The sequence below is a fragment of the Eleutherodactylus coqui genome, chromosome 13 (genome assembly GCF_035609145.1).
Source record: "Eleutherodactylus coqui strain aEleCoq1 chromosome 13, aEleCoq1.hap1, whole genome shotgun sequence".
Lineage (NCBI taxonomy): Eukaryota > Metazoa > Chordata > Amphibia > Anura > Eleutherodactylidae > Eleutherodactylus > Eleutherodactylus coqui.
In genome coordinates this window covers 94,441,986-94,464,012 of record NC_089849.1, presented here as the reverse complement: position 1 = coordinate 94,464,012, position 22,027 = coordinate 94,441,986, and the positions used below count along the sequence as shown (strand labels likewise).

General features: G+C 44.3%; 1 protein-coding gene across 1 annotated transcript in view; it reads left to right on the top strand.

Annotated features, from left to right (window-relative positions):
• The window catches only part of LOC136587423 (uncharacterized), a 69,573-nt gene extending 47,926 nt beyond the window's left edge, over positions 1–21,647 (top strand). The window contains exons 14-25 of the mRNA XM_066585990.1: positions 16,045–16,149; positions 16,247–16,288; positions 17,282–17,323; positions 17,506–17,586; positions 17,939–17,980; positions 18,227–18,268; positions 18,449–18,529; positions 18,861–18,902; positions 19,654–19,725; positions 20,068–20,126; positions 20,412–20,444; positions 21,511–21,647. Coding sequence (XP_066442087.1) covers positions 16,045–16,149; positions 16,247–16,288; positions 17,282–17,323; positions 17,506–17,586; positions 17,939–17,980; positions 18,227–18,268; positions 18,449–18,529; positions 18,861–18,902; positions 19,654–19,725; positions 20,068–20,126; positions 20,412–20,444; positions 21,511–21,647 — 778 coding nt within the window. The remainder of the gene's footprint in view (positions 1–16,044; positions 16,150–16,246; positions 16,289–17,281; positions 17,324–17,505; positions 17,587–17,938; positions 17,981–18,226; positions 18,269–18,448; positions 18,530–18,860; positions 18,903–19,653; positions 19,726–20,067; positions 20,127–20,411; positions 20,445–21,510) is intronic.
• Positions 21,648–22,027: the final 380 nt, after the last annotated feature.

Sequence of the window (22,027 nt, the reverse complement as noted above, 5' to 3'; positions counted from 1 at the left end):
AGAGCTAACTTTTGGGACCAGTATTCGCCATGGATGAGCGGATGGTAAAGGATCCTGGCACAGACGGACGTCGCTGTTGTATGTGAACTGATTATCTTTTCTGTTCTAGTCTGCTGTGTTATCCCCTGTGTCAGAGAGACCTGTGAAACTGATGCTGGAAAAGCCGCTCCCACCATGAGTTTGCTGGATGCATCCCCAGAAGGAGTGGACAAGTCCTACACCCACTTGAAGACCCTAAAATGAACCTTCAACGCGCTCCAGTTATAGGCTCATGCGCAGAGAACTGTGAAAATTAGATAGAGAATTAGAGGATAGACATTTTAAGGGGGGATTGTGATAGACATGATGATTATTTTGTATAAAATGTCTATCGATTTGTATAACGTAAATGTATTTTGCTATTGTAAAGACTTTTAGCTCTGAGGAGTTTAAAGGACACACACACAATCTAATCATGGTATTTGCTCTGAGTACATAGAAATTGCACAAGAAGCCTCTAAGAGTTAAGGGCCATAGTGTTGTGTAGATCTGTGTTCAATACTGAGTGTTTACCTAGGCCCCCTTCCACTCCTCACACAAGCTAGTTAAACAATGATTTGTCAACTACACAGACATGACTGGAGCTAGGACAAAAGTCCATGCTACATCAGCACTTGGAAGAGGGTGGGCAGAGAGGTGGGAGATTCTATATGATCCGACAAATGAGAATCTTATATGTTACTGATGTAATCTGTTGCACGCCCATTGAAGGGCGGTTGTCATGTGTTATAATAAAAGGCTTGAGCCTCTATACATTGTAGAGACTCTCCCGGTTTTAGACCAGCATTTGTGTCTGATTCTGGTCGATGATGTGTGCACACGATACAATTCGGAAGCGGCAAAATACCCCGAAGCCTGCTGGAGAAAATCATAATCCAGAACACTGTGCTTCCCTGAAAGTAAGACCCTGTCGTATATTAATTTTTGCTCCAAAAGAGGCACAGTGTCTTATTTTCGGGGAAGTCTTATACTTACCTAGCAGGCTCGGTCCAGGTCCATCCCATTGCTCTCCAGAGCTTTGAGGAGGTTCTTGCAGTCCTCGGCCACTCGTACAGCATCACTTCCTGGTTGCTGCAGCTCAGTGTACCCGGTCACTAGTGACGTAGCGTTCACTGCCTAGCAGGGAATCCCGAGCTATTGCCAAGACTGCGCATGCTTGCTGTCTCATTGCAATAGTATATAAACACTTGCGGTGAGAGTATTTCTGCAGTCATTCTGTTAAGCTGTGCAATACGCAGAGCTTACATATCAGCCCTGTGGGCCTTGATACCCCGAATCTGTGATTTGGATTTCTGATCCTATAAGGTGGCCAGATTTTCCCATGGTCAAAGTGGGACAAAGGGTTGTGGTCAGGGGCGAGGCTTATCACAACGTATGATTTTACCTCCATCATTATAAAAAGTACAGGTCCGGTTCAAAAAAAAAAGATAAGGAGAAAATTCCACGGGATTTCTGCATCCAAAAAACAGTCAAAATACGAACTAGTGTTGCGGATTTTTACTGGAAATCAGCCGCTTACCTCCTCTGTAGGCTTACCGCTGTCAGCGCTCCCCAGCTTCTGGTTTCCAGCGGCCTGTAGTGGTCTCACCTGACCAGCGGCACCTTACCTGACCAGTATGCAGGGAACCGGAGTCCAGGGATTGCCGCTGCGTATCTGCAGCTAATTTCTAGTCAAAATCTGCGCCAATGGTACAGATTTTGACTGTTTTTTGGATGCGGAATTTGCTGCAGAAATGTCCACTGAGGACATTCCGCAGCATTTCCACGACGTGAAAGCATACCCTAAGTTGGTTAGAGTAATATATCGGCCCCAGCAATAATATAACCCCCCACAGGAGCCCGAACAATAATTGTGTCACCCACAGTATCCCCAGCAATAGTAGTGATCCCCCACAATAGCCCAAGTAGTAATAGTGACACCTCAAAGTAGCCCTAGCAATAATAGTGACCCTTCACAGTAGCCCCAACAATAGTAGTGACCCCCACAGTTGCCCCAGCAATAATAGTGACCCCCACACACTAGACCCAGCAATAGTAGCAACCCCAACAGTAGCCCTAGTAATAATAGTGACCCCTCACAGTAGCCCAAGCAATAATAGTGACTGCCCCACAGTAGCCCTAGCAATAATAGTGACCCTTCACCGTAGCCCCAACAATAATAGTGACCCACACAGTAGCACCATAGCATTAGCGCTCCCCTATACCAGCCAAGGAATAATAGTGACCCCCACAGTAGCACTATAGTACTAGTGCTGCCCTATACTAGGCCAGCAATAATAGTGCCCCCCACAGTAACCCCATAATATTAGCACTCCCTCTATGTCCCCTATACTTACATCTGCCTGGTCTTCACAGTGCCGATGGTCCTCTCCGGCAACTGGAAGTGTGTGCGCCCACAGCAGTGCCTTCTCCCCTCTTCTCTTTATCTTGCGGAACCAAAGATTAGAGGTGAGGGAAGGGGGAAGGAGGATCCCGGATGCACACACTACCATCAGCATATGCATCTGGCCCACGGCGCTGCAGAATGATTACTGGGAGGGGAGCTGCGGCACCACAGCTGGTAATCACTCTAATAGTGACTAGACATCACCAGAAAGTGGGACAAAAACCTTCCCACTGGGGCCCTGGCGGAAGGTGGGACACAGGGTCCCAAAGTGGAACTGTCCCGCCTAAATCGGGACGTCTGGTCACCTTACATCCTAGATAGAGGTCTGCTGTCAAAGATGGCCAACATCTGCTGTTTATGGAGTGGGCTTGACTTCTGTGCCCATTCCATACATGTATGCCGTCTTGCAGGAGGGGTTAAAATGGTTAACCAAGCACTGGTCCAACCATGGTGTAGCGGCTGGCGCTCGTAATCGCAAACGCAGCTCTCATTGAAATGAATAGGAGCTCTGCTTGCAATTGCGCAGGCAATTTTGAGCTCCGGCCACTATAGGGGGGTTGGAGCAGCACTTCCTCTCTGATACCAGTGTATCCCCGCAGCCTCTGCCTGGATAACCCCTTTATAGTTGGTGCAGTTTCACATAGGGAGACCCCAGATACCTGACATACATGGGGAGCTGGGAGAGTAAGCTCTTGGCTTGTCATGGCGGCACTTACCAAACTCTTTCCTGGAGGGAACACACATATCCAAGGCCAGAGTTTCAGTGCAGGCCACCGGGGGGACACCTAGGATATGGAGAAACCCAATAAACAGGATAACAGGGGTTGCAGTTGTCACAGGTGATGTCACCGTTCCTTCACACACCAGTATGACTCTCGGCAGAGAATCCATGTAGCCACAAACAGTTCTTGAGTACCACAGATCTCTAGAAATGGTTAGAGGAAAGGTTCTGAACTTTATTTCAGAAAAACTTTAAACAGAGAATACAAGGCAGTTCACTTAGAGTCTTTACAGTGCAGGCAAGACAAAGATTTGAGGTCAGGGAGGAAACTCGGGATGACACAGGTCCTGCAGTCTTTGCTATCTGTCAGGAACTACTCCTGGTGGGGAACACTCCGGAGGGGAAAAGGGGTAGGGTCGCTCCACAGACACTCTGACAGAAGTTAGCTTAAAGTAATTCCACCCAGCCTTGGGGACGCGTAGGTGTGACAAGTAAAGGGTGTACCTCTACGGGGTGATCCTGGCTCTGGATGGCCACCTAGGAAAACTTGAGAACTTATTAGTACCTCTGCACTGGCCTTGAGAAGAAGTAGTTACTTACAAATGCTCTTTCTTACTCTTGGGGGCTCACTCCACTCACATCCAAAACACTAACAGCACAGGTAATCTGTCCTCCTCTTCCATCTTCACCACAAAGAGGCTGAAGGTGCCTCCATGTGGCTCTGTGTTAGGTGGAACACAAGTAATAGACAAGATGTAACACCTTGGAAGATGGAACTCCTTTCCTGCTCTCAATCACTCCTATTTATACCTTCCTTTATACCACATGATATGACTGACTTGATACATTTACATGCATGCTTTGGATTTTATTAAAAGTTAACCTCTCAAGCGCCGCAGCTATGCAACACAGACACTGGAAATGACGAGACACAGCAAGTGTCTCACAGTGCATCCACATAAGACAAGCGTGTATGACATTTGTGGAGGGGACCAGGATGGTGTACTGGGTCACTACATTGGGATAGTTCTTTCAGCTCGCTGTTTTTTTCAGTGCGGAGTGACATGCAATGTTTTATGTGACTGCAACGCTTCTATATTGCTGGAACTGTTGGTCACTTTTGTGTGACTCATTACTGTTTGACCTCGTAAAGATGTGCTTTACTTTGTGGGGGGTGGGGCGAAGTGCAGCTTTACCATAAGGGATTGAAGGCTTTGTTGGTTGGCTGTAATGTCCCTCATTCTTGTAGTCAGACATGGGGAATCTCTCCCGGGTACAAGACAGCGAGCCGACTGCTGGGAATATCCTACCGTCCATCCAGCGCAGCTTAATGAGTCCATAAATACTCCGGGAAATAACTGTTATTGAGAACCTTTAATCTGCTGCTTCTCCAGGCGGGAGCGTCTCGTTCTATGGAGTCCCGGCAATCTGGCGGAAGTCATAGGGACAGATGTCGGTCTGGACGCAGAAGAGAGCACAGCAATAATCCACAGAAACGGTGCAGTCGGGGCGGGTACAAGGATAAGGATTCTGTACGGAAAAAGACGGGTAAGATTGTATCTTGTTGTGCGCACAATATACAGGCAATGTTTAAGGGTCATTCTCTATATACAGTAAGGGATGTTTTCTACAGGCGTCTCATATACTTTGTGTGTTCAACTCTTTTCAGATCTCTTTTACATTTTACATATAGAAAAAAACAACAAACGTACAAAATCATGAACTCCGAAATAATAGAAGTGCTCCTCCCCTCCCCCGGGACGCACAGAGAGCACATTTATAGCCAGATCTGTTACTTCAGATTCGTGTTTGAACTCCTAACCATTTGCATTATCTCTACTTGCTGTTGGTGAATGAGAACTGTCTTGCCTACATTCACCGGCTGCAGAGCTGTACATAGGTGGGTCGGGGTCACATGACTGCTGGCGTGCTGCGAGTACACAATGACATGCATACTTGCAGTGTGCCGCCAATCCCCATTGTATCGGAGTAGGCAACGCTCTGTGAGCTAAATGCATCTGCAGGAATGTCTCTGCTACTTTGCTACAACGTATCAGTCTGAGGCCCGGACTGTTGAGCTCACAGAGGATTGTCTAGAAACTATTCTATCCACCTCTTAGTTGAGAGCCGGTCTAGTTGTGTAGAGGCTTCCAGCCTCCGCATGTATACAAGAGCGTTCTCATTCACGGACCGGAAACACATCATGAAAAGGGTCAGGAACTGAAACTTAGAGGCGGAGATGAATCCGAACCGGTAGAAAGGAAAAGCGGAGTATCTGCCCATAGCAACCGCTCTGAAAATGACCGCCATGGGCAAACTACTTCCCTTTCCCATTGCTACGGTTTTATCATCTCTCTGTGTAGACTAGAAAGTTGTATTTTCCTTTATACAGTGATTATGCATTATTTACAACTGGAAACCCGTTCTACACATATGTGATCACATGTAGCATGTAAGATGTAGAATGGGTATGTCTGGTGGTGTTAATGGCAATCCTTCCATTCAGTCATTCAGATCCCAGCATTCCGGCAGCCAACAGCAGAAGGCTGTCACGTCCACGGCCCCCGGGACTTTAATCCTCAGGGCCATAAAAACACGTTCGCCCTGAGGATTAAAGCCCAGAAAGCCAGGATGTAAAGACTATGGGGCAGTCACTAAGGGGTTAAGATGTATAACGGGTTTGCTTGATTGTATAAAGGGCAGTCATTCCATTCAGTCGTTCAAATCTTGGTGTTCCTTGTGTTTTTTCCTCCAGGGATGAAGATAAACCCCCCAGCCACCAGAGGAGAAGGAATAATGAGGACCTGTATGCGCCGCAGTCTAGAATATTGGTTGTAACTCCGTATTTCCAGGAACGTCATCTATTGTGAATCAGACACTGAAGTAACGGACGTCCGCCTTGTAATCTACTGGAGGCGCCACTTGTTCAATAAAACAACTATTTAAGATTCTTCTGGATCTTCTAACAATCAAACCTGTAGAGTTGTTTGTGATTTACTGTCTCCATAAGAGGGGAGTAAAAGGGGGAAGGGGAGCAAAAAATGGCTGAATATGCAGTGTGGGCTGTGAGTCCAGCCAAGAACCCCATATTTGTTGGCATTCATCAGGGCAGCCCCTATGTTGGTACTTTTTCATAGGGGATCATGGTGTTGATCGGTCTCATCCAGCCTGATGGGGAAGGGGGTTCCACAACCATCCATTTTAACACAATTTTGTTTTTCTGGCTAAAAACAACCTCTTTAAAGGGGTTTTCCACTGAAATACAGGATAGATCATCACTAGTTGATCATCCGGGCTCCACCGCTTGGGATCCCAACCAATCAACTGTGCGGGCACATATTGTCAGAGCCGCCAGAACAGAGAGGTCGGAACAGAAGCCTCCATGCCGACCTCCTTATAGTGGCCGGCGCTTGTAACTGCAGGCACGGCTCTTATTAAAATCATGAAAAGTATTTCAGTGGAAAATCCCTTTAAATATCCATATAGAACGTGGCCAAAGTTCTTCATTCAATGAACCGAATACCACAATTTTAAGATCCAGACTCAGATTGAGAAGAGGGCAAGAATGGGGTTATAGAAGTGGTGATGCGGACCCAAGATCTTTAATGGAAGTTGCAACCAGCCGGGCTCTCTGCAATTATATCGCGAGAGCCCGGCAACTTCACAGAGGGAGCGCGCTCCCTCTATAAACCCTTCCCATGCCGCGATCAACATAGATCGCGGCATGGGAAGGGGTAAACAGCGGGGGGGGGGGGGGGGCGCATCTCTTTAGAGGCATAATTTGAAGCTTCTGGACCCCCAACTATAATGCTTTATAATGCTTGCAAAATCTGTAACAGGGCCCCCAACTATAATGCTTTATTCATACTACTAGGCTTACTATATGGAGAAGAGAGGCCTTATGGGCCCCCTAAGGGTCCTGGGCCCGGGTGTAACCGCATCCCCTGCACCCCCTATAGTTACGCCCTGGATATGATTGCTGTGTGATATAAAGTTATATTAGCTTCTATTCATGGAAGGGATATGGTTAGATGGCATTCCAGCACATCTGACCATTCCTTAGTCTGGGTCCACACGGGGCTGATTTCCAGCAGAATGTCCGCAGCGGAAGGCCTGCCTCCAAACTCGCAGGTTTTGAAGCTGTTTTTGTCATGAATTCCTGTGCGGAGCTAACCGACTCATTGAAAGAGGTGAATTCTGCAGCGGAGACAACGACATAATTAACATGTCGCAGACTGGAATTCTGCCCACATGTCCGTTCCCACACGGATTTGTGCGGGTTATTTCCTCAGCATGTGGATGAGATTTTCAAAATCTTTTCTATTTCGCTGCTACTGTAAATACAGCGGGATTTTCATGTGGAGGGTCCACACGGAATTTCCACGTCTATTCCACTCCGTCGGCTGGGGAGAAATCTTTCAACTAGCTCAATAGCGCCACTGATATAGTTAAGAAGAGGCTCAAGCTGCTAAACTCCCCCCCCCCACCCCTTGCCGGCAGCAATCTAAGCTCCAATAGAAATCTATGGGAGATGCCAGCAAAGAGAGTGGGAGGAAGTTTAGCAGCGCAGCTTGGATACAAGATGTCATACAGGCGGGCATGGAGGCTCTAGTACCCTGTTGGACCGCCTCTAGCTTAGATACAAGATGTGATACGGGCAGGCATGAAAGCTCTAGTATCCTGTTGGGCCACCTCTGGCTTAGATACAAGATGAGATACAGATGGGCATGGAGGCTCTAGTACCCTGTTGTACCACCTCTAGCTTGAATACAAGATGTCATACAGGCGGGCATGGAGGCTTAATACCCTGTTGTACCACCTCTAGCTGGAATGCAAGATGTGATATGGGTAAGCATGGGGGTATATAGGTTCTGTATGTTATCCTGCAGCATTTTGCTCCGTATTGGCAGTAACTGAGCCTCCAGATCGTACAAACTCGTAAGCTGTCGAAGTTGGCATCCTTGGTGGTACTATACATATTATTTTGGTGATAAATTGGGCCATGGAAGTGTGACAATGTTGTGGGGGCTCCTGTGACCCCCTTGTGTGTGTGGCCTAGCATTATCGTGCTGGAAGGCTCTTGGAAGCGGCCATGAGAGGAACACATGTGGCTGCAGGATGTCCTGAACACATCGCCCAGCTGTCATTGTCCCTCGTACCACTACTAGGGGTGACCGGCCGTTGTATGTGATGGCCCCCCCAGACCATCACAACAGGCATATCTGCCTGAGATGTAAATGCTTGCTGAGTTTTGCAGCAAAACGACAACTTCTAGGGGCTTGATTTAATTTTTTTTTACAAAGACTGTATAAAAAGGAGACGAACATCAATAATTTGTTGTGACGGGAGCGTTCTCATGCCCATCAGTGTGTTAAAGGGCTACTGAAGGGGCAATTTATTAGATTACGACATACTTGGAGTAATGATGGAACTGCTGGATATAGATAGAGGGAATGGTAAATACATTTGTGGCTGGAGGGAATACTGACGATCTAGTGAGAAGAACGGGGAGAGAAGGAGGAAGGATGATTCCATCTGAATTATTAGATAATGGAAGGGAAAAGCAGATGATGGATCTTTCATATCTACTTATGGTGGACATTCTTCTATGATTCGGCAAACAATTGGGAAATGTTGGGGATATTGAAGTTGGACCACAAATGTGTTTTATTATTCCCAGAAAAACCTACATTTATATATAAAAAGAAGGTAAATTGTTGACCGATGATTTGATACGTTCAGATGTGTTTCCTAGTAAAGCTTCTAAAGTGTTTTATACTCAAGTTGTAATATAAGTGCAGGTCTGAACACTGTCACTACCTGCCCGTTAACTCCTTGTGGACCGTTTTGTTTGTCAGATTCATCAGTCACATGTCCTGACAGCAGCTCAGGCCCATTTAAGTGAATGGGATTGGGCTGCTATACCAGGCGGAGGCGCTATACAATGTATGACGCTGTATCTGAAATGTACTGAAGTGTCCACGGTGCTCACTCAAGCGCTGCGGTCACTTCAAACTGCTGATTGGTGGGGGTCCAGAACACAGACCCCACCGATCTGATAATGATCGATCATTAGGGCCAGAACACAGACCCCACCGATCTGATAATGATCGATCATTAGGGCCAGAACAGAGAGCCCACCGATCTGATAATGATCGATCATTAGAGCCAGAACACAGACCCCACCGATCTGATAATGATTGATCATTAGAGCCAGAACACAGACCCCACCGATCTGATAATGATCGATCATTAGGGCCAGAACACAGACCCCACCGATCTGATAATGATCGATCATTAGGGCCAGAACAGAGAGCCCACTGATCTGATAATGATCGATCATTAGGGCCAGAACAGAGAGCCCACTGATCTGATAATGATCGATCATTAGGGCCAGAACAGAGACCCCACCGATCTGATAATGATCGATCATTAGAGCCAGAACACAGACCCCACCGATCTGATAATGATTGATCATTAGAGCCAGAACACAGACCCCACCGATCTGATAATGATCGATCATTAGGGCCAGAACACAGACCCCACCGATCTGATAATGATCGATCATTAGGGCCAGAACAGAGACCCCACCGATCTGATAATGATCGATCATTAGGGCCAGAACACAGACCCCACCGATCTGATAATGATCGATCATTAGGGCCAGAACAGAGACCCCACCGATCTGATAATGATCGATCATTAGAGCCAGAACAGAGAGCCCACTGATCTGATAATGATCGATCATTAGAGCCAGAACACAGACCCCTCTGATCTGATAATGATCGATCATTAGGGCCAGAACACAGACCCCACCGATCTGATAATGATCGATCATTAGGGCCAGAACAGAGACCCCACCGATCTGATAATGATCGATCATTAGAGCCAGAACAGAGAGCCCACTGATCTGATAATGATCGATCATTAGAGCCAGAACACAGACCCCTCTGATCTGATAATGATCGATCATTAGGGCCAGAACACAGACCCCACCGATCTGATAATGATCGATCATTAGGGCCAGAACAGAGAGCCCACCGATCTGATAATGATCGATCATTAGAGCCAGAACTGAGAGCCCACTGATCTGATAATGATCGATCATTAGGGCCAGAACAGAGAGCCCACTGATCTGATAATGATCGATCATTAGAGCCAGAACACAGACCCCACTGATCTGATAATGATTGATCATTAACATCTTAGTCTCAGAAAACCCCTTTAAATAGCAGGAAAAGGTCCTGCCAAAAAGGCTTATTAACCCTTTCCAATCCAATTTGTATCCTGGTTTTCCCAGGGGGCTTACTCTTCTTCTGCCATTATACAACGGCACTATATGCTGGCTAAATCTAGTACTGCATGAGGTGACACGTTGGATAGGCTCCGACAGCAGAGAGGCTGGCAATATACAGTAAGAAAACCCAGACGGACATCTTCCAACATCGGAGCTGTACAGCCTTAAATCATAATGTCTTCAGAGGTCAGACAGTGGATTGGAAAGGGTTAAGGTGATATGTACATTGGTACATAATGACCAATGTGGCTTAATGCCGGGTAAATCAGTTAGGTTGGCCGGCTGCACATAACCAGGTCGGATTCTGCATGCGGGAGTCCGCAGTGGAATCTGTCCTCGACCGCAGCTGGTGTCCGTGCGTACCTGTCTTCTTTCATCTTCATCTGTATTGCGGATGGTTGGGGCGGCTCGCCGTCGACCTCGCGCAGTACAGGTTATTCGTTTAAATCTTTTTCCTGCACCATCACTAGGTGATAACGTGGTTACCTGCAAACTATCTGCAATGTCATTTGCAAATGGCGAATTGGCGCGGCTACTGTAGATGATCTTTATCAGTACAAACAGTCCAATCTGGATCCCACTGATGTTTTATAAAACTCCTTACCCATCAGCCATTTATACCAGGGAAGATTATGGCCTCAATTCTATCCCATCATATTAAGTGAAATGATGTCATATAATGGGAGGAGCTGGGAGGGCGAAGCTTGTTGTACTGAAGAAATCAGGATGTCCCCAACACAAACTTCAGTCCTAAATACGGATTTATGTGGGAAATGTTATATTCACTCCACATCATTCAGGAAATAGCAGCGTCTCCATAAAATGACGGAAGGTTTATATAGTAGTACTAGCTGATATACCCGGCTTCGCCCGAGTTAATTTGGTACTGGTGTTTATCTGGTGTTCACGCGGAAAATCCTATGAAGTCGTGGTTACTTTAGAGATACCGGGAAAAACATATGTTCACCATTTTGCATGGTTCTTTGCGTTACCCAGGAAACACCACGGGGAGGTAACTATGTGGCGTTTCCTTTATATAAAATGACATCAGGAAGTGAGAGAATTAGATTCCGTACATAAAATTTGGACGCTAATTCTTTTGCACTTAGAATTGAATAATTGAGTTGGGACCCATTAACTTTTCCTACTTATGACATAATCAATGCCCGTGCCAAATTTCAAGTTTCTATGACATTGGGAAGTGAGAGAATTAGATTTCGCATGCAAAATGTGGACGCTAATTCTTTTGCGCTTGGAATTGAACAATTGAGGTGGGACCCATTAACTTTTCCTATTTATGACATAATCAATGCCCCGTCCAAATTTCATGTTTCTATGACACCAAGAAGTGAGAGAATTAGATTCCGTATGTAAAATTTGGACGCTAGTTCTTTTGCGCTAGAATTGAATAATCGAGTTGGGACCCATTAGCTTTTCCTATTTATGACATATTCAATGCTTATGGCAAATTTCATGTTTCTATGACATTGGGTAGTGAGAGATTTAGATTATCTACGTAAAATTACGATGCTAATTCTTTTGCACAAAGAATTGAATAATCGAGTTGGGACCCATTAGCTTTTCCTATTTATGACATAATCAATGCTCGTGCCAAATTTCACGTTTCTATGACACCACAAAGTGAGAAAATTACATTCCGTGCGTAAAATTTGGACGCTAATTCTTTTGCGCATAGAATTGAATAATCAAGTTTGGACCCATTAGCTTTTCCTATTTATGACATAATCAATGCTCGTGCCAAATTTCACGTTTCTATGACACCAGAAAGTGAGAAAATTACATTCCGTACGTAAACTTTGGACGCTAATTCTTTTGCGCATAGTATTAAATAATCGAGTTGGGACCCATTAACTTTTCCTATTTATGACATAATCAATGCTCGTGCCAAATTTCACGTTTCTATGACACCGGGAAGTGAGAGAATTAGATTCCGTACGTAAAATTTGGACGCTAATTCTTTTGCGCATAGAATTGAATAATCGAGTTGGGACCCATTAGCTTTTCCTATTTATGACATAATCAATGCTCGTGCCAAATTTCACCTTTCTTTGACACCTGAAAGTGAGAAAATTATATTCCGTACATAAAATTTGGACGCTAATTCTTTTGCGCATAAAATTGCATAATCGAGTTGGGACCCATTAGCTTTTCTTATTTATGACATAATCAATGCTCGTGCCAAATTTCGAGTTTCTATGACACCGGGAAGTGAGAGATTTAGATTCTGTATGCAAAATTTTGACGCCAATTCTTTTGCGCTAGAATTGAATAATCGAGTTGAGACCCAATTACTTTTCCTATTTTGGAGATAATCCATGTTTGTGCCAAATTTCATGTTTCTACGACATTGGGAAGTTGGAGAACTTTTGGTGAGTCAGTGAGTCAGTGAGGGCTTTCGTCTTTATATATATAGATTTATACTTCTCATATATCCGTTATCAGCCCCCCTCTATGTATCATCTATTACCCCCCTCCAATGCACATACAATCCCGAGGGGCTTCTATATTATCGTCAGATATGAGTGATGGTCGTGGATCTATCAGTGTTATAATCACTAGAAATGACTACACAATTACACTCTATGGAAATAATGGCATTATCCCCCATTGTACAAGGTTTTGGGGGTCCGGGGGAGAATTTAGAGACCATTTTTTCTTTATTGAATTTGATTGGCTGCTGGGCCTCAGCTGGTGTCTAACGGCTGCAGCTTGTGATGTAATAATGTTGCGGCTGTTGGCTCCTCCCCTCACATTATGACATCACACAGGTTATACAAGGAGCTGCAGCGCCAACATTCCATAGAGCGTTGTAGTTGGTGTTGGAGGTAAGTCCGCTGTATGTGGAGCTCCTATTGTGTCCTTTACTATCTTTTATCTTTACTCCTCTCCTTTACTTCTGATCTCTTCTTCACTCCTGCAGTAATATGTGATGTAAATGTATAATGTGATGTGATGGGGTGCCGGTACAAGGTGCTTGTGGTGATGTGACAAGTGTCATCATGTCATCTGGCAGCACAGACTGCCTAAACTAAGTTCTGGGGCTTCTAGTTTAGGTGACAGGGAGTCCCGGGAGCCTCTTGTCCCCGCTCTCCCTCTCCTGCGGCACCTCCGGTAAAGTCCGCACACTGCAAGTTTACCTCTTTTCAGGAGGCTATGCAGACTCCCATAGAGATGAATGGGTTAATATGTAAACTGTATGATTCTCATTGAGCTGCATCATATAATAGATGGGTATCCTGCTGTTTCCCCATGCTGATGGCGGTCCAGCGGTCGGTGGGCGGTCTGCCAGCTGTAAGGTCAGGGTTTGGTATCAGCGGGGCTGTTAGTGGTTCTAATGCCCATCATCCAGTAATTCCATGTGATAAGTGCGGAGTATATTAGTGGTTTGCCGGGTACAGTTAGTGGAGGGTAGATCACCAGCCGGTGATGCCAGCAGACAGAATTGGGCTCCTGGCACAGATTATGGTCGGATCTGTTACTTTCTATTGCCTTGGGGCATAACAGTGTTCAGTAATCATATATGTCTAGAATCGGGTATTGCGCCCGTCTGTTGATGTTTATGTCCCCTATTGCCTAATTATATAATCCTCCATTGGAGTATTATGCGATGGATGATTCAGATTCTATTAGGCCGCTCTCACACGTGCGTTCAGTTAACCATCGCTCACAACCGCCGCATTTTATGGCGTTTTTAAATGCATATCACAGCATTTGACAGCCATTTGTAAAGCACCCCATCATTGTGACCGGTGATGGGGTGCATCAAAAACCGCAAAACCGCTGAAAATAGAACAGACTGCGCAGGTCTGACAAACTCTAATAAAATCAATAAGAGCATTGAACCGTGGGTAGAGCGGCGCTCGGGACGCTGCGCGAATCGCGGTAGAAAGCGTTGTGTGTGACAGCGGCCTTAGGTTGAATTCACACGCGGCGGATTGTACCGGAGATCTGCCGCACATTTCACCCCTTCAACTGGACGGAAGTGAAGCGACTGAAATCTCCGCAGATCTGCACCAAAGAGCCCAGATTGTGACGCGGATTTTCTGCTGTACCTCGCTGCGGAAGGAAAATAACGGCTTCATTTTAGCTAATAGGATGAGTGAAGCCTCAATGGGAGCAACAGGTTTAATTTAGCAATTATTAACATTCCAGAAATTAACCTCTCAACGCTCGTATATTTATGTCCTGCCGTTTCAGAATATGTATGGAGGGGTGCGCAGGTCGATCCCGCTCCATGCAATGCGGGTGCCGGCTGTTTATTATAGCCCACACCCGCCCGCAAAAACTCGGATAAGCCGCACCACTGATTGGAGCTATAAACCCAATAAACGCCGCAGTCAATTCTAATAGTGGGATATAAATGCCCTGATCGATGTTCGGGGGTCCTGCACGACCCCCTGCGATAATATCGTGGGTTGCCATGGGAGCCGGGGACCATTTGAAGGATAGATTGTCTGTCAGATCACAGTATAATGTAATGCTATGGCATTACATCATATTACAGCAGCGATCAAACCATTGCAAGTTCTTGTCTCCTCATTTCTAAAAAAATATAAAAATGGGTCCTATGATATCACAGAGGGAGTGCCCTCCTTTTATGAACCCTTTACATGCTGTGAACTACATAGATGACGACATATAGGGAGTAAAAGTGGGGATCTGTGATCTCATTGAACTCAGGTGTTGCGGCGGGAGGCCAGCTATCTCTCTGTAACAGCTGGGTCCCAGTGCAAGATGGCGGGGGCTCAGCCTCTGATCCCGCATCATCCACATGACATAAGTTTGCATCATGGTGCGTTGAGTACCCCGCAGCCAAGTAATCTTACATCATATAGCGTTGAGGGGTTAATGATCATATGCGACATTTGTCTTCAGCATTATTAATGCTCAAGTGAGACGATGGCCAATAGAAAGAACAGATCAACTTGATCCCATATTGCTAGAACCAATGAAACAAATGCTTCCTTTCCATGATTACAGTTTAGTTGACTGTAATCTATAGTCGGACTGTAGGACGAAGATCTGACCTCATCGGCTATTGTGGTGGAAGTGATCACACCTGATCCATTCCTTTTACAGCCCATAATGCATTGTGATAAGTTTCCTTACTGACTCCGAGCATCGGGTTCATGCATTGAGTATGTTAATGCTTGTGCTATCTGTACTATTTGGGGAGTTTGGGGGACTGAAAACATCCTGAATATCTGGAAGGGGCAACACAGAAATGATAAGAGCCCATAATGAATTATGATATAATGGTATTGTGTATAATGTCCAGTCCCATATATAATAATGGCCGACCAGTCACCTAGATTCTCACTAACCTATTATCTCTTTAATAGTGCAGAGAGAGAGAGAGAGTTTGCGAGTTTTAGCGACAAAAATTATGGAGGATTTTAAGCAGATGTATAGAGATGAGATGTAAGTATCCTTTTGTAAGACCCCTGAATGATATTTAGATACATGGAAGTGCTGCCTATATCTGGAAAATGATGGCGGGCACTGATGTTCCTGAATTATACCCCCTGTAGTAGGGAGACGATGTCCTAGATTATCACCATCTTCTTTACTCTCTAATAGGACCCACGAGGAAGAAGCGGCAACATTTTACACCCTACCGGCCTATTATAACATCTGTGCCGATGAGTTGCCGCAAAGACACCTTAAAGACTTCTTGGAAAAGCAGTAAGTATTTCACTGTCGGACCCCCATGATAGTGACTGTTGCCGCAATACCTGGGGCTATTCTTCCCAGACATAATAATTCTTTTCTTCTCCCACAGGTGGCTGGAGACCACCAGGAACAACGGCGTGGTTTACTACCAGTAAGTATCTCCTAGCATGACGATCCTAATGTTCTAGTCTTATAGGAATTGCTGTTTTTTTCTTTCTAAAGGCCCTTTTAGACGCAACGATTTTGCTCAGAAGACATCTTTTGAGCGATAATCATTGTGTGCATTTACACGGCAAGATGATTGCTCAAAATTTGCTCAAACGACAGTTTAGGTGACGGTTTTGAGCGTTCACTTTGCATAAGTGTGTAAATGTATGCAGAATACAAGTGGGACCGCTATCTTTTCCATATAGCTGTTGTCTTCTCGGAGCGCTCAGCTGGTATATAGGTGTACGCTCCAAGTGAAGTATACAGAAGACAGCTGGAGTGCTGTCTTCTGCATAATCCTGTTGTGTTTACGGAGCGCTCAGCTAGTAGTATATAGCTAAGCACTCAGAGGGGGATATGCAGAACATAGCTGGACCGCTGTTTTCTGCATACTCCTGCTGTGTTCTCTAAGCGGGACACCAGCTAAAACAATAGTATCAGAGCTATCCCGCTAAGAACTTAGTGTGTGGCACTGATAGGGCTCATCGTTCTCTCTCAGCTTGCTGAAAGAGATCAATGAACAACTTGTTAATGAAAAATGTACAAAGTCCGTGCACCCAACAATTCTTGCTTAAAAGATGGCTTTGAGCGATTTTTGATCGAGAATTGTTGGGTTTAATGAGGCCTTAATTCTCCTCTTAATAAAAGGGCAGAAAGGAGTGACAGTTCACTAGTAACCCCCATCTACCCCAAAATGGGGCACTTAACTTATTTAAATTATCCCACTATAATAAACCCCATATGGGACCTCTGATGGCAAAATTACAAAGTCATGGCTATCAGAACATGGAGATGCAAAAATATCAAAAGTCACTGCTTCCTTAAAGCCTAAAATACACCAGTCCTGATTTTCCTTTTCTATGTAAGGTTATATTATCCTCTGGCCCCATTAGCCACCAGAACTAAATGTATATATATGTTATGTGTTGTTCAACAGAGAAGAAGATATCATCAAGAGCGGAAGTGATAACATCGTTGAGTAAGTAGAGAATCCTCTATAATGTGCTTATTGTATACAGGCAACATTTATTACATTACATTACAGATAGGTAAAAGATGTTTTGGTCGGTACACGGACGCTTTCATTGCAGGCGCTGATTATACATCTTATAGAGCGAGACGATGTCCTAGATTGTCACCATCTTGTTTATTGTCTAACAGGGTCCGCTGGGAGGAGGACGGATTCCGCGTATATGGACAAGATATAAAGGATATAGAAATCAAAAACATCATGGATTATATGTAAGTATCTCACTGTAAGACCCCACAATACTGACTGTTACCACAATATCTGGTGCTAATCCTCCCAGACATGACCCCCACTCATCAGATAATCACACCACAGGGCAAGGGGCCATATACAACACTAATAGGGTGACTACCCACTACAGGTTTTTTTGACTGCGAAACTCGCAGGGTTTTTTTTTCTGCAGGGGTCTATGGGACTTGTAATGTTAAAATCGCGATCGTACAAAAATCGCAATTTACCGCGAAATCGTGATTTTAACATTACAAGTCCCATAGACCCCTGGAGAAAAAAACCCGCTGCGAATAATGTCATATTTACTTTGTTCTTTTGTTATGTCTTCCACAGATCAAAACAGCCACTTGAGGAAAACATTCCGGCCTCTGATCAGTAAGTATCTTCCGGCATAATGACCCCATCTCTCTAGTGATAATCTACAATGTGGTTATCGTATAAATACACCATGTATTACATTGCATTATATATATATATATATATATATATATATATATATATATATATATAATATGTTATTTGTTGTTGAGTAGAGAAGAAGTCTAACAGTTATTACATTATCCTCTGGTCACATTAGCTGCCAGAACTAAATTTCTTTATATGTGATGTTTTGTTCAACAGAGAAGAAGATGTCATCAAACGGGGATGTGATAACATTGTTGAGTAAGTAGAGAATCCTCTATAATGTGCTTATTGTATACAGGCAACAATTAAACTGTATTACAGATGGTTAAAAGATGTGTCGTTTGGTATACGGGACGCATTCATACCCGCCGCTGCATATAAAATTACAGTAGCGAGGCAATGTCCTAGATTGTCATCCTCTTGTTTTTTGTCTAACAGGGTCCGCTGGGAGGAGGACGGTTTCCGCGTATATGGTCAAGACATCACCAATATCGAAATAAAAAATATCATGGATTATATGTAAGTATCTCACTGTAAGACCCCACAATACTAATCCCCCAGACATGACCCCCACTCATCAGATAATCACACCACAGGGACAATATAATATATAATAGTGGGAATGCAGAAGTGGAGAGAAGCCAATAGCAGCATCCAACCACGACAGGCAAATAATACAAGATAATCCCTCATACAATCACCAGTAAATGTCATCTACAAAATGAGGGGGTGGTACAGAAAATTCCTTGCTTCATATTTCATAGATTCTTTCATATAAATATTCTTTTTTGACCATTTTCTAACCTGTAAATGTCATATTTACATTGTTCTTTTTTCATGTCTTCCGCAGATTAAAACAGCCTATAGAGGAAAACACCCCGGCCTCTGATCAGTAAGTATCTTCCAGCATAATGACCCCATCTCTCTAGGATAATCTACAATGTGGTTATCGTATAAATACGCCATATATTACATTGCATTATATATATATATAATATGTTATTTGTTGTTCAGTAGAGTAGAAGAAGTCCAGGAGGAGGACAAAACTTCCGAGCACACCGGACTTGGGACGGCATCAAAAATGGCTATACGTGACAACACCAGCATGTAAGTAGAGAATCATCTACAATGTACTTATTGCATAAACACAAAATCACAGAGGTGAGGAAAAAGAAAAAAAAAAACACATATTCACTGAAAAAGCCAAAAATACCTGAAAGTCTGCAAAGCAGACACGGTCGCCATAGGCACGATCGCCATAAGGCAGGCACAATCGCCACCGGCACAATCGCCGTAGGGCAGGCGCAATGGCCTTAAGCCCTGAAAATATGTAGTCAGCCAGACAATAATGTGTGGAGGAGCAGCTTGTTCCTTACATTGCATTATATATATATATATATATATATATATATATATATATATATAATATGTTATTTGTTGTTCAGTAGAGTAGAAGAAGTCCAGGAGGAGGACAAAACTTCCGAGCACACCGGACTTGGGACGGCATCAAAAATGGCTATACGTGACAACACCAGCATGTAAGTAGAGAATCATCTACAATGTACTTATTGCATAAACACTATGTATTACATGACGTTATAGATATTTATGTTTAGATTATACATATGTTATGTTTTGTTCAGTATTGAAGAAGATAAAAGTGAAGAAAAAGATGTCAGTTTCCCATCGATGAACAAACTCGATACCATCAGTGTGTAAGTAGAGAATCATCTACAATGGGCTTATTGTAAAAGACATCACATATTACACTACATTACAGACACTGGCATAACTATAGAGGATGTGATTGCATTAGAGGGCCTATAAGGCCTCTCTTTTCCATATAGGGAGCCCAGTACTATGAATAAAGCATTATAGTTGGGGCCCTGTTATAGATTTTACATTGGGGCTCAGGAACTTCAAGTTACGCCTCTGTGTTAAGGAGTTAAGAGAAGTTGGGGGTCCCTAAGATAAGCCTTTGCACCCAGGCCCATGAACCTTCAGCAACGCCCCTGATTACAGATATGTAATTGATGAATAATAAGTGTTGATAATAGGATGGAGAAGGATACCGATGGGATAAACATGGAGGAGAATGAGGAATTGGAGGGTGATGGTAAGGAGGATGAGGCAGGATACATGATGAGAAAGATCTCATTGTAGGACCCCGCAGTAGTGACCGTTACCCCAATATCTGGGCTCATTCTCCTGGACATCCCCCCACACTCCCTCATCAGAAATTACACTTCAGAGACAAGGGGCGGACATGATGGGGATATAATATACAATCATTACAACACATGACATCATTAGATCGCGGTATGTCAGGGATGGCCACAGAATATAATGGTTTAGTTTTGCTTTTGGATATTTGGTTTCTTATCATATTTTTCTTCTGCAGCAAAAACAATAGCAGATGGAGACGATTTAAAAGGTGAGTACAAGACTTATTCATTCTTTATGTCTTACAGTTTATTTTCTCTGCGGTTCATGGAATACAGGCTTCAGCTATGTTCACACCTGTGTTGTGGATTCTGTATTCCTTCTGTGTTATGAGAGCAGTAAAGGCCCTTTTACATGCAGATAATCTTACAAAGGACTAAAAGATTGAAAGATTTAGTGATCTATTTGGATAACATGTTAATGGCCATTAACACTTTATCATCTTCATGTGCATGTAAAAGGACCCGCAGGCACATTGCATTGTTCTCCTAGTCTAAACACGCCTTGGGGAGAATATCCTGCAGTCTATGGAAAGATGAGTGAAATACATTCAAATAAAATAGATTTTCTCAGCCTTTCAGCTGCTGAACGATGGATTTGAAAAAAACTAAAATCCATCATTCAAATAAAAAGTGCGCGATGTCTGCGTTTCACATGTATTATCGCTAATTTCTGGCCGTTTAGTCAGATTTTCAGCAATATTCATTGCATGTAAAAAAGCCTTAAGAAAGAATCTCCCGGCCAAAAGGTTCCATCTTATAACGGAACTGTATGGTGCTAAGCAGCCCCCATTGACTATAATGGGTCTGTTCGGTTCCTGTTATCTCGCCCAGCATTTTACCGGACATAAATGTTCTGCATGCAGGACTCTTTTGTCCAACATTTCGCATGATCTGTGCCGGAGGCTCCGGATACAACCTCCACCTACCGATGTCAGCAAAGCCTTATTTCCTCCCCTACATTCCCCTATGTACAGATTAGAGGTAATGGTGATGCAATTGTTACCAGCCATTAAGTGCTGTTACCAGTTATCTGTACAGAGAACGATGCCCAGAACACACAGCGTCCCCCTGACACGTCTCCCCCATCCATCGAATACAGGAAGCCTTATATATATCACTGCTTCTCCGACCCCGCACTTCTGGCTTCTGTACCCACAAGACCCCTTGCTGACCCCCCCATTCTCTAGTACAAAGTCAATTCCCCAGTCACTACTGTCCTCACAGGACTAATCTTCTCTTATGAAATTCTCACGGTTGTTTTCTTCTTTTTTTCAGAACCATCAGAAACCTATTTTGCTGCAGCAAGCCTAAGATTTTTGAGGATGGCTAAAACATCTTGCCTTCTCCATCCTTCTCCCACAACCTGCCCCCATAACCCTTTCCCCTCCCTCTCCCACAACCTGCCCCCATAACCCTCTCCCCAATTCCCTCCCCTCCCCCACACTCCCTCATCAGAAATCACAATTCTGAGGAGTTGTGAATAAATTTTTATCAGCACAGAGCAGACTGTTAGGAGCGGAGCCCATGTCTGACTCACAAACCTCTATAGACAAGCAGTACACCTGCTATCCAGGACCTCAGCGGGGCAAGTCAGCACGGATTCCAGGATGTCTTCTCCTTCCAGGACTGAGTCTTCAGAAGAGATCAGCACATCCCTGCACATGACTAAAGGCATCAGAAACCTATTTTGCTGCAGCAAGCCTAAGATTCTTGAGGAGGACTAAAACATCTTGCCTTCTCCATCCTCCTCCCACAACCTGCCCCCATAACCCTCTCCCCAATTCCCTCCCCT